General features: G+C 50.5%; 1 protein-coding gene across 1 annotated transcript in view; it reads right to left on the bottom strand.

Moving 5' to 3' along the window:
• MEGF9 (multiple EGF like domains 9) overlaps positions 1-16,683 on the bottom strand; it is a 46,984-nt gene that overhangs the window by 13,309 nt on the left and 16,992 nt on the right. Inside the window, exon 2 of the mRNA XM_051807980.1 lies at positions 9,341-9,542. Coding sequence (XP_051663940.1) covers positions 9,341-9,542 — 202 coding nt within the window. The remainder of the gene's footprint in view (positions 1-9,340; positions 9,543-16,683) is intronic.

Raw genomic sequence — 16,683 nt, 5'->3', positions numbered from 1 at the left:
GAGACACTGGCAGAAGGAGCCGGCAGTGATTGTTGCTTGGCAGGGACAGACCACGTGCAAGGCTGGGATCCAACTTGGAATGACCTGACCCTCCAGGAGTTGGGGGCTACACACCAGGTTTGGGACCCTCCCCAAGGCAAGGGGGAGTTGCATCTGATCCCCCTCATCCCTCAGGCTCCATGTTATGCCTTGGGAGCAGCTGTCCCTGCAGGGAGACAGCCTGGGGCTGGACCAGGATGCAGCCACCCTGTGGATGCAGCCTGTGTCCCGCAGATATGGGGCAGAGGGTTGTAAATAAAAGCAAAATATTGGGCCAGGGAACAGCCTACACCCCAAAATATGCCTGCAAAAGCTGTCTGGTTTCACTTCCACTCCCCAGAGGCCCCCTCCATTCCCCTAAAGGGAAACAGCCACAGGATGTGGGAAATCCCATCACTCGCCAAGTGATTTGTGCCACCAGTGGCAACCAAACATTCCCCATGGTGGGATTTTACAGGTCTGATGGCCAGGGAAGGACACACTGAAGGGACAGGCTCCACTTGGGGCAGTGCCTTCACCTTGCACTGCTCAGCACAGGCTGCAGGAGCTCAAGGCCTCATCACAAGGGAAACAAAGCATTAAAATATCTGTGGTCTGAGACAGCCCACAATGTGCAGTCACATCTGCAAGGGGTCTCCACTCCTCCTCCACAGAAACATCCTGACTTTAACTGGGACATGACAGGCACAAGATGGATGGGAGGATAAAGGACCATGGCCTTAGGGGCTGTTGGGAGACAAGCTGTGCATAGTTAACGGTGTAACAGAAAACCCTTAGCAAGCTTCAATCATCTATTTTCTTCCTTTTTTTTTTTTTTCCCAAGGAGGAGGGAAGGGAGAAATTAATTTTGAATATTTTCCCAGACACCAGAAAATCCTGGATGCCCAGATCTCAGTCACAGCCCAAGGAGTGCCTGACAATGTCAGAGCCAGCAGAAACAGCACAGCACCAAGCTTTTGTGCCTTTATTTTTAAAACAGACTGGTAAGATTTTGGGGTAGAGTCAGACAAGGAGGGAGCTTCCATGGGTCCCAAACCCTGTGGATGAGCCCTGCAAACTCCCCCCAGCTCTGAAGAACAGTTTTGCCAAATACATTTATCATCTTCTCCCTGAAGCACAGAGAACACCTACACATCCCACACCTCAGCACCAACCAGGACCAGCCCCAGGAGAGATGGTGAGGGGCCATTCCCCAGCCTGGTGGCATCTCCAGCTTCTTCTGCATCCCATCCCCTCCCCTTTCCCTTGGAAACCTTCAATGACAGCCATGCCCATCATTCATCCCAGCAGGGCCCAGAGGTGTTCCTGGAACAGACACAATTAACAGCAGCAACGGCGTATGAATGAGGAAAATCGCGTTGAGCTACGAGCATCTGTAAAACAACCCCCATGAAAAAGCTTTGTCACACTTTGATGGGATAAGACAAAAGGATTCTGCACAAGATTAGGAGGATTCAGAAGGGATGTCTCTAAAAATGGTGTGTTCCTCCAGCGAGCTTGGCTCCTTTAGTGCTGATTTTCTGTGATGTCTGACAGCAGCCAGGGGATGAATCTCTCTTATATTTTCCTGGGTTGCTGTGGAAAAGTTAACATTTGAAAGCTAAATGCTCCAAGACACTTTGGTGGAAAACCAACACTCAAAGAATGATTTAGGTTGGAAAAGTCTCCAAGATCATCGAGTCTGACCTGTGACCAACCTCCACCTTGTCACCCAACCCAGAGCACTGAGAGCCACTTCAGTCATTCCCTGAACACCTCCAGGGATGGGGACTCCAAACCTCCCTGGGCAGCCCCTTCCAATGCCTGAACACCCCTTCCATGAAAAAATTCTTCTTGATGTCCAAGCTGAACATCCCTGGTGCAGTTGGAGGCCGTGTCCTCTCATCCAGAGGAAACCACAAAGCCCTCTAACGCATGAGCTGATCTTCCTTTAGGTCACTTGATTTGAACATCAGCACGTGGGGAAGGGGAGAGCAGGAAAAAGCCCCACGTTGGGTTTCTCCTCCCCTCTCCCTCGGCTCAAACCAAAGCCCTGGCAGCCAAAGCAGCTCCGTGGGAGGGTCAGTGGGGCCAGGGCTGAGCCCCCACTCAGAGCCCCTTTGTGGAGGGCAGAAGAAGTGGGGCTTTATGGGGGCCAACACTGGCCCATTGTGCGCCGCATTCCTCGCTCCGTGCCGGGGGACGGGCGTCTGTTTGTGTGGCAGCCCTCGGCTGAGCAGGGACACTTCACAGCTCTGAAAGGCCACTCTGTGAATGTCAAAGGGCCACCTTGTCTGGCCACCGCCGCCTCCACAGCCCCGGCTCCCCCGCCAGGGAAAGCCGGGAATCTCCAGCCCCGGGGCTGTGCTGCCTCCTCCCGGCACCACCCACCAGGACCAAGGGGGCTGGGGAGGGAGGGAGGGAGGGAGCGATGGGCAGACCCTGATGGCCCTGGAGAGCGAGGCTGGATGGGGTCCATTATGGTTTCCATAAGGAAGAGCAACAAAAGCTTCACTCACTGCAAAATTTCAACCCCAGATGGTGTGTCCTGGTTTCTCAGAATAAGCCCTGGAGATCATGGCAACGCAGGGATGGGACAGGAAACCTCAATGCAGAGAAGGACACATCAGTGAGGATGGCAGGGAAACAGGGCTGGTCCCTACTGGACACACCAGTGGTCCCTCCATCCCCCAGATTTCTGCTCAGGCAGCAGCAGAAGACAGGCTGAAGCAGTGCCTGAAGTCAGGCTGGGCAACAACCCCAAACCAGAATCCAGCCACAAGAGCTTAAATAGTTGAGCCAATATTTTTTTTTTTGAGGGCAGTCAGTGTTTGCCAGAGCAGCAAAGTCTGCAGCAGAACAACACAGGAACGGCAAAGCCTGCTGGAAAACCCACAAAATAACAGGATTTCTGAGAAGCCACAATTACCATAGGGGAGATGATAACAATCCACCTTTCCCTGCTGCTGTGTCCAGTCACTCATTCATTTCCTGTCCCTGTCTGCAACCAAATAAAAAGGGGTGCAGGTACAAAATTTACCTGTTTGTGGAGGGAGAGGGGAGGACAGCTAATTGGATGTAAAGGATGCAAGAGGCTGAAACAGGAGAGAGATTTAGATAATTAAAGCATGCAGAAAAATAGGCTCTAACAGGGTATTCTTCTGCTTTTCTGACGTCCACATGTAATAATTTCCGCTACAAAACAAGATCTGTTCTCTGCAGAATGATGCTGACAAGGCATTACTGGGAGATAATGAGCCACCAGTTGTGCTCAGCTGATCTATAAAGGGGAGAGTAGCCTTTTTAAAGGGAAAAAAGAGGTGCCTTTTTGTCTGGTTTTTTGGGGTTTTTTTAAAGACAAATCCTTAAGGACTTGAGCTCCCAAGGTCATCTCTCCAAAGGGGAGCAGTGCCCATTGTGGTTTTACCAGACTGCTAAAGTACAGCAGAATGGAAATACAGATCCCACGCAAAGAAGAGACATTTCAGAAGTGTGATGACACTTCAAAGACAGAAAATGAAGGTTTTTATCTATGCAAAATGAGAACTCCATTGCTTCCCCCAAATAACCTCCTGGGGTTGGGATGGGCAGCAGTCCTGGGAACATGAAGCTTCTCTGATCTCAAACCACAGCCTTGAGCACCCTTCCTGTGCAGGCCGGTGGAGCTCCACAAAAACCTTGAATTGCAATGGATCTGCATTTCCTGACTAACCAAACAACATCAAACTCTGCTTCACATGATGCTCAAGGTGCCTCCAGACTGTGACCCACCTGGCTGCCTCCCAACACCACCAGGACCAGTGTTCCTTACTGCTTCTCTCCCCTTGATCTCTTTAGCACCTTTCCACATCCCATCAGCTCCACAATCCCAGCATGTGGCTCTCCCTGCCCAGCTCCCCCAGAAACCCCAGCCCTTATTCAAAGGCCTCAACAAAGCACATTGTCCAGAGCTGCTGACCTTACCCTCACCAGCAAGGCTCTTGCAAACCCCCATGAGCAGGGGTCATAAGATCAGCCTCTCCACACAGAATCCCACCACAAAGGCAGCACACAGGGATGGTCACTGCCCTCCCTGCTCAGCCTCTGAGCATCCCTGCTCCAGGGGACAGCCGTGTACAGATGCTCTCAGGGACACTCTGCCTTCTTTCTTTTTAATATGGACATGATGTCCCCTCGAGGGGGCAAAACATCTCTGAATTAACACTTGGACATTTATATGCATGTTATTCTTTTTTCTCAATGGAAATGAGCGACAGGAGCTGTCTCTCATATGATCTATGCCAAGCCTGCAGCACAAACCGTGCAGGAACCAGGAGCACAGAGCTGTGTCCACAGCCAGCAGTAAGGAAAAGCTGCTCAGACAGCACAGGAGCAGAGCACTGCACCCTTGGGCAGTGGGTTTCAGCCCACAGGAACCAAAGCTCACATCACCTCCAAGCCTCTGCTTCCCATCGCCCTTCTGCTTGTGGGGAAACTGAGGCACAGGCAGAGGGAGCAACCTAATCCACAGATCCCAGTTTAACATCATCTGTTTTCACTTGGGACAATGGCAGCAAATATGTGTGGTTAGTCTGCAGCTTTTTTAAGGAAGTGGAAAAACTTTAACCCAGTTTAGATTGTTAACCCAGGTTTAGGTAAACCACAAGACGAAGCTGTGCCAGGGGAGGTTTAGGTTGGGTATTAGGAAAATATTCTTCCCCCAGAGAGTGGTTGGGCACTGATCAGGCTCCCCAGGGCAGCAGGCATGGTCCCAAAGCTGCCAGAGCTCAAGGAGCATTTGGACAATGCTCTCAGAGACAGGGTGGGATTGTTGGAGTGTCTGTGCAGGGCCAGGGGTTGGACTGGATGGTCCTCGTGGGTCCCTTCCAACTCAGAATATCCTGTGATCCTTGAAACACCCCACAGCAGCCACAGCAATCCTCTTGCTCACTGGCACAGGTCATGGTGCACCAAAAGTTGTCTCTCCTAGAACCAGGGTAAATTAGTTTAAAACACAAAACCTCCCAGGGAAATGGGGAACTGAGGCTGAGCCCTTCTGCCAGGCAGCAGCTTCTCATAACACCATCTCCACTTCACAGCTCTACTCCCCCATGCACATCCCAAATCCTGGGGTGCAAGAGCACCCACACAGGGACAGCTGCTCGTGGGCTAAACTTGCTGCCTCCACAACTGCAGGAAAAGCAAAGCCACAAAGGCCTACCCCAGGAAAGCCTCGGGTGAATGACTTGCAGGAGGTAAATCAGGGTCATCCCATCTCTCCCTCCCTGCTGGGGAGCACAGGGAAGCCCCACACCAGCACCCAGAAGATGAGCTGCCAGGGCCCCACACCACTGGGCTGCCCTTGGCCAGTGTTTGCAGCCCCAAGTGGGGATGGGGTAGGGCTGGCAGCAAGGTAAAAATAAATAAATCAAAAACTGCAGAGTCATTTGACATCTCCTGCTCCCCAGGAGGGTACCACATGCTGCCTCATCCAGGCTGGCCTCATCCTGCTCCTTTAAATCCATCAGCCAGACGACAGGTTTACACGGGAGAGTTATTTTGGTGTGTGTTGAAGGAGCTGTGCCCGCAAGGCTCCTCACACCAGGGCATGACAGCTGTGAAACTAAAAGGCTTTCTCAAACCAAACCTCTTCCCCCTCAGCCTGCACATCACAGGGCTGCTGAGGGAGCAGCTGCTGTGCCATGACTCAGATGGGGACACGAGTGGCATTTGGGGCAAAGCTGTGCAGGGCACAGAGGGCCAGAAACACTGCAATGAGCCCCAGCACTCCCACTGCTGCTGGGGCTGCAGACCATCAACCCACCTTTGCTGCCTCTGGTTTGGCCCCCTGCCCAGCCTTGGGGAGCAGGAGATGAGAGTTCAGGCACAGGACTCTGCTCACATGAAGTAAAAAGGAAAAATAAGTGCCCAGGGGTGCAAGGCTGGGAGATTTGGGCTGAGCAGCCCAGGCACATCGACCTTCTCCAGCAGCATCACCTTCACCTTTGCCTCCTCCACCAGGAGGGAGGTTCCTCCTTCCTCAGAGGACACAGAGACAACTCAGCTTTCAACTCCAGGTGCCCAGAAGATGGTGTGAGATGCAGTTGGTGGGGGCAGCTCCTGGTTGGAGCTACATCACCATGGGCTGGGGCCACCACCACCCACCCTCCCCTCCCTGTCCCCATCCCCAGGGCTTTGCAGCAGGAGCACAGCCCTTCCAGCTCAGCCTGTGCACCCAACATGAGTCACCATCCTCATTCTCCACTACTCTGACCTTGACCATGGCCCTTGAAACTTCAGCTTCATTCCCCACCCTTCCTCTATGGACTATGAACACTTCCAGGCCACAGCTATCTTTAGCAAGCATCTGCACAGCATCCAACCCAGAGAAATGTGGTTTTATCTGAGGTTTCTAGGCGTTAACCGCAACAGGGACAACTCACTCCCCCTCTCTGAGCAGCCCAGGACTCCATCCAGCCCCACAGCAAGCTCCAGCTTCAACCACACACAGCTTTTCATCTAACAAAAAAACCCACCCAAACCAGAGCACAGAAATATTCTGCCATCCCAGAGGGGGATCTCAGTGGATCTTCCCAGATAATCAAATTTAAACCACCACCAAAACAGACCTTTGATTAGCAGCCATGGAGGCCATTCATAGCGACAGCATGTCAGGTCAATGTGCACTCCCAAAATCAACTCTGTGCCTCGGGAAAGGGATTTCTTTTTATTTTTATGTGACAGTCTGCATTTGAGGTCTAGTTAACAAACAGCAGACTTGGGTTGCCATCTGGCCAGCCCGAGAGCGTGCCGAGAAATAATACTAATAATCATCATATGGTGGTGCTTTAAAAGGCAGTTTTACAAAAGGCTGGGCAAGCTGATTGAAACCTATGAGGCATGATTTGTGTGCCCCGAGGGCTTGGCCTTCAGGCACTTTGCCTCTCCAATCAGCTTCCCTCAAAAAGGGTCAGAGTCCAGGAATCACGCCGCTGTTTCACCCGGAGACTGATCTGAACGGCGGCCGCTTCTCTCTGAGGGCAGCACGCAGGAATTCACTTGTGCAACCTGGAGTTGGGCTGGTGCTTCATTAACTAAATAAATAAATAATGGAGCTTACAGGACTTTTCATGTCAACAAAGCAGTAGCTGGCTGCTGGTGTTGGGCAATGCCTGCGTGCCTCGTCCCGAGCAGGGACTGCCCGGAGGGACACGCGCCGCTCCTCCAGGGACTCGACAGCAGACACCCAGGGTTTCCAGCACCAGAGCCAAAAACCTCATTCCTGGATTCACACTGCAACGCAGAAGAGGTTCTCCCACCCATCAGGGCATATCCCACTCTGGGACCCACATCCCTGATGCATCCCTGCACCCATCCCAGCAGCACACAGGCAGGAGCTGTGTCCAGCCCCGGTGTCCCACTTTAACACAACAGAAACGAGGGGAGCATTTGCCCCACCGGGCTTTGTGTCCCACTCTATTTTCCCATACACATCACTACGCACAAGGCTGCCCATCTTGCAGCCATTCTGATGCCCCCAGCCCTACAACACAGACAACTGACCTAATTTTCCTCCTTTTAAAAACACCCAGAGGTCATCCCTGTCTGCAGCAAAACCCCACTGAGCCGGGAAGAGAAACACAGAGTGACCTCTGTTAGCAACATCCCCCCTCCCCAAATCTTCCTCTGCATTTTGCACTGTGCTGTCTCTTCTAAATGGTTGAGAATGAGTATCTCCCACATCCCTCAAGGCTGTGAAATGGTGCTGAGGAGAAGCTGGGGAGGTCCCTGCCATTCCTGGGCGCACACACGCTGGGGTGTGGTGTGATGGCTCACTACATGCTCCGACTCCACCTCATTCTCCTTCACAACTCAGAGCATCTCACCCAAAGTTCCCAAGGGCGTTTCTTGGCTCGCCCCACACAGAGAAACGTGGAGAGACATCACACATGTCCGTGCTTCACCCACTGCCCAGTGACTCAGAGCTGGGGCAAGAATGCTCCCTCCCAGTTAACCCAGTTGCTCCAGCAGTGCTTTCCCTCCTCTCCCATCTCTCAAAGATAAGATTTGCCCAATTTGCCTTTCCAGTAGATCTGACCAAACTCACACTTTCAATACTGTGGCAAGCCCTGATGCTTCCAGGTACATCTTCCCAAACCCAAAACAGCTACTAAAAAAAAAAAAAAGTGAAAAACTCCATACTTTCCACCCCCAAGAATCACCTTTTTTAGTAAGAAGGTCACTCCAGTCAACTGGAGTGTTACTTTTAAGTACCAAATTCTCAGAGCTTATGCAAGCAGAAAACTGCAGCACTGAAACAAAAAGGAAGGACATCAACAGAGGGCTTGGGTGTTTGGGAAAAGATAATGTATAAAATAATTACAAGCAGCATGTCCCTGCAGAGCGTTTCGACTCTGACTCAGCCTCAGCCTTGGCAGGGAAGTGCAGGTGTTCAACACACGCTGAGCCCAGACCAAACCCTAAAAGACAGAAAGGCAGCAGGAGCCTGGGAAGGCTGGAAGTCACTGCAGGGTGGTTTGCTGGGATCTCCTCCAAGGACAGAACTTGCAGCCTGCTGCGTGTGAGCAAGAGCTGGGGACCCAACGGGTCAGGCTGCTGCTCAGTCCGTTCTTGCAGGGACACAGAGACACCCCCAACTCAGCCAGGAATCTCTGACAGCCGACAGATCACCGGCTGGAGGAAAAATAATTGCGTGCCAGCTTTTAAAAGGCAAGATGTGAGGGTGGGTGAGGTGAAATGAAGAGGAACACATTCGTTATACAAGAGCTCGAAGCATCAGCTCCGGTGACTGTAAACACCAGGCAAGGCAGGAGCCCACTCTGTGGTCAGTCTGCTGCTTCCATCCCGAGGCTTGGCAAGGGCAGAGCACAAAGCTTTGCCTGCCTCTGGCATAATGAACATCCTTTCACAAAATAAACCTCTCCAAAGCCCCTGTGCTCCACCCCAGCCTCCCCTCCCCTCCCCAGCTGAGGCGTGAAAGCCACGCTGTCTGACAGGGACTATGGGATGCACAAGGCATTAGAGGAGAGGTTCTGCTTCCGTGCAACTCAGAAATGCAAGTCAACTCCCTTGGGGGCTGCCAGGGCTTTTGCCACAGCTATGGATATTTTTATAATCCAGCCCTTGAAAGGGGAAGAATAATCTTCATGAATTTTTATAAGACCAGCTTCCTTCCTGCTTTTTTTTTTTTTTTAATTTTTCCTTTAAACACTCGCACCAGATGACAAGATCCATTCTTGCCCGATCCCGAGTCCCAAAACACCCCCCAAATCCCAACGCCACGCGCACCGGCCCCCCAGGAGGGACGCCTGGCCTTACTCACTGGTCACACTGGGCACTGCTGGAGCCGGTGGGGCTGCAGGCACAGGGCTGGCACCTCTGGGTGTCCTGCTCCAGGTAGAATCCGTGGGCACAGCTCTCACAGCGCAGCCCCGCGTACCCGGAGAGGCACCGGCACTGCCCCGTCGTGCGGTTGCATTCGGACACACCAACACTGCCCACAGAGCTGCAGTTGCACAGATCTCCTGCAAGGGAAAAAGAAACACATAGAATCACAAAACAGGGTGGATTGGAAGAGAACTTGAAGTTCATCTTGTTCCACCCCCTTGCCATGGGCAGGGACACCTTCGATCAGACCAGGTGGCTCCAAGCCCCATCCAACTTGGCCTTGGACACTTCCAGGGATGGGGCAGCCCCAGTTTCTCTGGGCAACTCATGCAAGGGTCTCACCACTCCCTTTGTGCACCCCAGGTTGGAAACTTCATCACTGGAAGGATGATGTTTGCTTTAAAATGTTGAGAGCACACTGGGGTTTGAAACCCCATGGTTTGTTCTTCAAATCTCCCTCTAAAGAAGAGCTAGAAGATTACAGGTACAACTACCTAAAATACACATTTATTTTATATATATATATATATATATGTAACTGTATCTAATGTCTGTGTGTGTATATACACCCTCATGGCTGTCTGGTTCCATCACTCCAGGACCACACTAGCTGTGTAATATTAGGATAAAATCAGCAACAGGTGGCAAAATCATTAATTATAAGATTCTCCATTTCACACCACTGGAAAACTCCTGCTTTACCAGTAGGATGGTCATTATGGTGCAGGACACATACCAACTGGAACGAGCATCTCCCATTCCTGAAGAAGGGATACAGAATCCCCTGAAAATCTGTCCTCGAGGGAGCACTGAGTACATGAAAACAGCTTTAAAAACTGGGGGGGTGGAGTTGTGGGCAGACAGAGACCTCCACCACCTAAACCACAACAGGTGAGCAGGGACAGCTCTGCAGACCCACATCTCTGCTTTGGGGACACTGTATTTACAGGGGTTCTGGAAAGCACACACTGCTTTTTTTAAGAGAGAAGCAAATCTTTTGATCAAGTGATGAATTCCCAGTCCCCCTGCACGTTATTTCTCATAATACTTTAAAGCCCCAAATGCACTGAAGAGAACAACCCTCTCCCCGGCAATTTGTTTCTGCCAAGAGCTTTATCTCCGTTCTTTCATTGCAAAATATTTAGTGCCTTAATAATTTAAAGTATTTCTCTGCCAAGAGTGAATTATAAACAAGGATTATTTGCAGAAATAGTGCATAAAGTATCGGAGGCTTTACGCAACTGCTGGTGTTTGTTATTCCCTGAGAAGAGCCAGTGTTCAGGGCACTGCATGGAGAGGGGAGAGGCCAGGTCCCCATCCCAAGAAAACTTGATTTTAAGCTTAAATCATGTTAAGAAGACCCAGCACTAATGCTCTGTATCAGCACAAGTATTTCAGATTATTTAACACTGACGTTGTGCCCCAATGCAATGGAAAGGGCCTCAGCAGGTGCCACACCAAAAACCCAGTGACCAGGTGAAGATGAATTTATGAATCTGTGAGTAATCTGAAATCAGACCACACTGAAGACCTCAGTGTATCTTTGGAGCCACAAGCCATAAGGTCTCCTCATCATAGCAGTGAGTTTTCAAGGAATGCTAGGAGCCATGTGGGAAGGATCCCACTCTCCCCACAAATGGACTGTGCAGGAGCACCTGGTTGTTAAACAGCCCCCCAGAGCTTTTCCTTGTCATCCATTTTCTTTCAACACACAAAGAAATATGAGTTATTTAGCTCTGTTACTCTATCACAGGATCCCCACAGAAGTCATGTTGTCCCTATACACCTGTGAAATTGCACCGACATTTCCTTCCATCCAAACTAGCAAATAGGACAAACACCTCAAGATCTGCAATTATCCACTTCAGCAGCCACTTCACATAATGAACCAAATTCCCAGTTCAATTATCCAGAACCTTATCGATTTGGGCACTTGGGCTTCCCCCTGCCAACAGATGCCACGACAACTTGTTGAGCAAAAGCACTTTGGAGTTCGTCAAACGTGCATCGAAACAAATTTCCCTTTCAAAGCTCATTACGTGCGGTGCCATTAGACCTGCCAGACTTGATTAAGGCAAGAAAACGAGCATCATACCCCTTCTAATGGCATGGGAGGCACTCAGAGGGCAGGTCCCACACAGGGTGATGAGCTGCTCCGTGTGGAGACCACCCCTGTGCTCCAGGAGCATTGCAGCCAGAGCCACCCGAGACCATCCCGACACTCCAGCCGAGAGCAGAAGCTCCGTTGGGAAGCTAAAGGTGATACAAACCAAATTCCCATTGGAAGTGCTGCCATCCTGCTGGAGTGATGGGGAAGAGCTCCCCCATGCCCATGGGGACCACTCAAAAGCACTGCCTCGCTCCTGCCCTTTCCATCCAGCAAACCAGCTCTGCAACACTGGCTCCTCAGGAGAGCAAGAAATGCTGCAATAATCCAAACTAACACTGGCAAAAGCAGCTTTTTGTTGGGAGGCTGGTGGAAGTCCAGCTCCAGCTGCCTTGGCAGCGCCAGGGGAGGCTGGTTCTGCTGGTGATGGGGGCACAGAACTGAGCCCATCTGGTGCAGAGGCCGCAAAATCATCCCCGAGCGTGTGATAAGGCACAACAGGGCATATACAGAAGATGTGCCCCAAAAGGGTTGTTTGGGGGAGGTTGTTGCCTCCCCCAAACCACCCCAGAGATCTCTGGGGAGGGATGGTGGTCCCCATCAGGGAAGCAACTGTCCGCTTGGCTGATGCAACTCCAAAAACGCCCCGAAGCCCCCGAGGTCGGGCAGCCGAGGAAGGAGATCCAGACACAGCACTGAAATCCATCGCCTGGCACAGCGTCGAGGTCGAGGCTTGACATGATGATGTACCAGACTATGAACACCCGAGGCCTAATTTAAAAGGCACTTTGCTGTCCCGACAGCAGCCGGGCTCGAGAAGGCGAGAACGGTCCTTCAGCCAGATAACAAACATCTGCCCTGGACTCTGGGAACACAGCACACATGATGAGAACTACAGAAGAAAATCAGGGAACATTGTCCTGGCTCCCGGCCATATCCTGGCTTTTTGGAGCCTTTATTCAGTTTTCTCGAGCAAATGTTTTGCTTTTGAAGGTTACCTTCAAAAACACCTCGCTGAGAGCTTTGGTGAACACAAAGGAACGAACGAGGGTGGACAAACCCCAGAACTGTCCCACTCCAGGCTGCTCAACCACAGCTGGAGGTATTGCGTTGAGGTTGGGATAACACCATCAGCAAGGGGAGCCAAGGGCAAAGACTTCCCAGGGATGGGGCACTAGTCCAAGCTCTGACTCTTCCCAACTTGCTCTAGTGACTCACCCTCGCCCTGCCTCAGTTTCCCCATCTCAGGGTGTTCACCCACCCCCAGGGCCTCCAAGCCCTGCTCGTCTCTGCCTGTTTCCCAATGCTAAAGCATCCAGGTTCCCCTTCCCTCCCCACAAAGCACCACACAACAGCTCAAAGCACGTGGTTATCACTGATAAAACCTTTGCTCGTGATGGCATTGATAGGCTTTAATTAATTAACAGCCCCATGACGTTTTGAGGTGCCAGAATAGAGGTACCATAAAACTGCGTGTCACTGCCACATGTTCCCCCTTCAAACAACCCAAGCACCACTCCCTTCAGGAACAACATTTAACCTTCACTTGTCATTGCTTAGAGGCAGGTGGAGTGAAAGGGAAGGTTCCCCATTTGGGAACAACAAGGGGCACTGTGTGGGACACAGATTTAATATGCAATTTCAGTCACCCCAACCTCAAATTGATTAATTATTATTATGCAAAAGTCATAGGTTACCAACAAACTGGAGAATAGATATTTCTACACTTTATTGATTAGATCCACACCATGGCTGTAAGCAGCACTGACACAATCAAGAACCTCCAAGTTTGCAGGTGCCCTGTGACCCTTCAGTGTGGCCACCTCAGGCTCAGTGCCAGCCCCCCCAATATGGATCTCAGCCTCCAAATCCTACCCCAATGCAAAACCCAACTCTGCAAACCCCAGCAACACCTCAGCCTGCACCAGGTCCATCGTCACACTGCGTTCCTTCATCTCTCATCCCCTCCCAGTACTTAAACAGGGTTTGTTCCAGAGGAAAAATCCTTTCTCAAATTATTTTTTTTCACATCCTTTCAGCTTTGCAGTGTTTTAGGTCCTAACACATATTTTAAGCGTGATTCCTTCTCCCCTCCAAGCCACTTAGTGAATGAATAATTTAAAAACGGGTGAAATATTTACAAAGGGCTAAAGAAGCCAACACTGTGAAAAGCACGAAGGTCTCTGTGAAACCACATTTGCTGGGGACATCCTGAAACAGTGCAAATCCTGACCAAACTCACCTACTCTCTGGGAGCCAGTATAGAAAAATCCAAGATGCACATTATTTTGTTATAAGAATGTGCAGCTGTAAGAGCAAGGGAAGTCCCAGGGATGCTATTTATTGTCCTGCTGCAAAAGCACCCTCAAGGAGACAGACATTCTCTGTTCTGTGGAAAAGATGAAGGAAAAAAAATAATATATTTAACCTGGAGGTGCTGTTGTGAGTTTGGGTGGTATCACAGCCACGGCAGCTCTGCAGCCAACACACAACTCAGCAGGAACCTCACCTCCCAAACACCCCACAAGTATCCTGCTGGATTTAAACCAGCAGGAATGATGCTGGATTAAAGGGGCATCTCCTGCCATTTCACAGAATCATTAAGGCTGGAAAAGATCTCCAAGATCACAAGAGTCCCACCTTTGACCGATCACAACCTTGTCACCCAGACCAGAGTTCCACGTCCAGCTGTTCCTTGAACACCTCCAGGGATGGGGACTCCACCACCATTTGATGGTAGGGGCAAAGCCAGAAGTCCCCACCTGCTCCCTCCCTCCCCTGCACATTAAGGTGAGCAGCCCAAAGCCCAGCCCTAAGGCTGGAGACACCTCCTTCTTGATTACAGAATGTTTGTAGTTACCCTGGGTTTATACCAACCTCCCTTCACACCACTCTGACCTCCCAAAACCAGCTTCAACTCAACATCCCACTCACTTCCACAGGGAGGATGAAGCCACTGTATCCACTGCACACAACAGCATCCCATTGCTGGAAAGGTTCTGTTTTGGGATTAATTCAGCAGTTCCCCCCCCTCTCCCTCAACCCCATACTTCATTCCCAAATTCAAGCCCTACCTTCTCTCCCTTCTCTCTCATTTCCCCTTCTCAATCCCTCTCCAGGCACCATATTCCTGACAACACAGGAATAAAGGGATCAGGCAGCAGGTTTAAAAATCTATCCAAGGTCATTTCCTTTCCCCCTGTAATTAAATTGTGGAACTCATTGTCAGGGGATGTTCTGGCTGCCAGAAATACCTACGGCTTCAAAGGAGGACTGGAAAAGCTCACAGAGGACAGGTCTGCTGGTAGCTGTTAAACACAGGGATCTGGAAGAAGCATCCTGATGGGAAAGTCCCTGAAATGCTGGCTGCAAAAAGTCAGGACTGTGCCCTGCCCTCTTGGCATTTTCTTCTGGCCAGTCTTGGATGGGTGAAGCTTTGCCCAGATCCAGGCTGGCAGTTCTGATTTGCTCCTCTTTTCCACTGCTCGGGGATGGTGGAGGCTCCAGTTCCTCCCCCTAAAACCCACAAATCCCCCTTAAAGAGTTAGGCATGGCTTTTTCCACTGGGAATTTTCTCTTATTACAGCCAAAGGCACAGCTGTGCTGCACCACTGCTCTTTCTTTCCCCCTTGCCTCTCAACAGGCTTTCTCTTACCCCCGAGAAGACACTTCATCCCCTCAGTACAGTCCACTGATGGGATGAAAAGGGCAATGGAGTGAAGGTCAGGACAGTACTGTCCCAGCATGGGATAACGAGAGTATCCAGGAGCTGATTGTTAAAAGAGAAGGTCCTACTTTACACAGCCCTTGTAAAACAATTTACTGAGCCCATTCCTTCCACACCTCCAGTGCACCATCTCAGTGTGGCCCTGGACTGGTATTTGTGTTCAACTCCACCACTCCTCGCTTGGATGCAACCCCACTGATGCTGTGAGTGCAGGAGCTGCTGTTATCCCAGTGCAAGGATGCTTTGGCCTCCAACCTTCCCCCACAGACTGCAGCAGATCTGAGAGGGCACAGCCTGGCTGAGCTCTCCCACAGGGAGCTGAGGAACATCTGCCACGGGCTAAGAGCTCCTGCAAGAACAGGATCAGAGATGAGCTGATGCACTGTGACTTCCTAAAGAGAAGTGTTCTGCCAAGTCCCAGGACTCATTCCCATCTAGACAGCACTCAGCACAAAATAATAGTCAACTCTTGCATCACGAAGGTGCATTAAAGTGCTCAGACCTGTAATTTACTCTCAACTTGAGGCTACAATGCAAAGCCAGACTGGTAGGAAGAGTATCTCTGCCTACCCAAAAAAAAATTTATATAGATACAGGAGTGTCTTCTGCTATTTAGCATTCACTTATTACTGAGTGCACCAGATTCAGGGCACTTATAGACTCCACCAAGCTCTGGGCACTGCAGAGTCAGGTGTGCTGGTGGTGAAGAGAACAACAGCGTTCACATTAATACTGTTAAGAGCTTTACACAAGTCACTTGTGCTGTTCCAATAAAAGGCTTTTATGGGTCAACAAGGGGAAAAATACATGAATTTCTCAACGCTCATACATCACTTGTAATGTCATTAAAAGATTAAACACACTTGTTGAGGAAAATTAAATCAGATTAAATCTCTCTCTTATCACTTGGAAAGAAGTACGAAGCCAAGGTCCCAACTCTTGGGGGTCACCACAAGCACTTTCCACCAGCATGAAGCAGGCAGGGCTGAGGCTTCAGCCAACTCTAGCTCAGCCCTAACAGTGTCACACTTCTACCATTCCAAAGGGATGGGGCATCGCTCCCCACCACAGCTCACAGCCCTCCTCTCCCTCAGTAAACCCACCCTCAGACCCCCCCCCAAATGCACAGGCTGCTTCACTCCCTGGCATTATTCTTATTCTTTCCCTGCACCTGCAATGAACATACAGGCATTTGGTTACTGAGGAGTTCCTGAAAGCTTCTCCACACAGAGGAATTCTGTTGGTTTTTATTCCTTTTTGTTGCTAAACAAGTCAGTAACCTGTGCGGGGAGCTTTGAACCTGCTCATTCCCCCGTAAACGTGCTTTAAAAGTCAGACTCACAGGTGTAAGGCTGTCTTGGGAGACTAAAGGATAAAGCCCTGCAAACATTAGGGGAAAAAAAAAGAAAAAGTAAAATATGGATTCTCATTAACTTTATATTCC

Source organism: Manacus candei, unplaced genomic scaffold, assembly GCF_025592945.1.
Source record: "Manacus candei isolate 608988 ecotype Guabito, Panama unplaced genomic scaffold, ASM2559294v1 h1tg000071l, whole genome shotgun sequence".
NCBI lineage: Eukaryota > Metazoa > Chordata > Aves > Passeriformes > Pipridae > Manacus > Manacus candei.
Note: the sequence above shows the minus strand (reverse complement) of the source record. Positions and strands in the feature narration are given on the sequence as shown.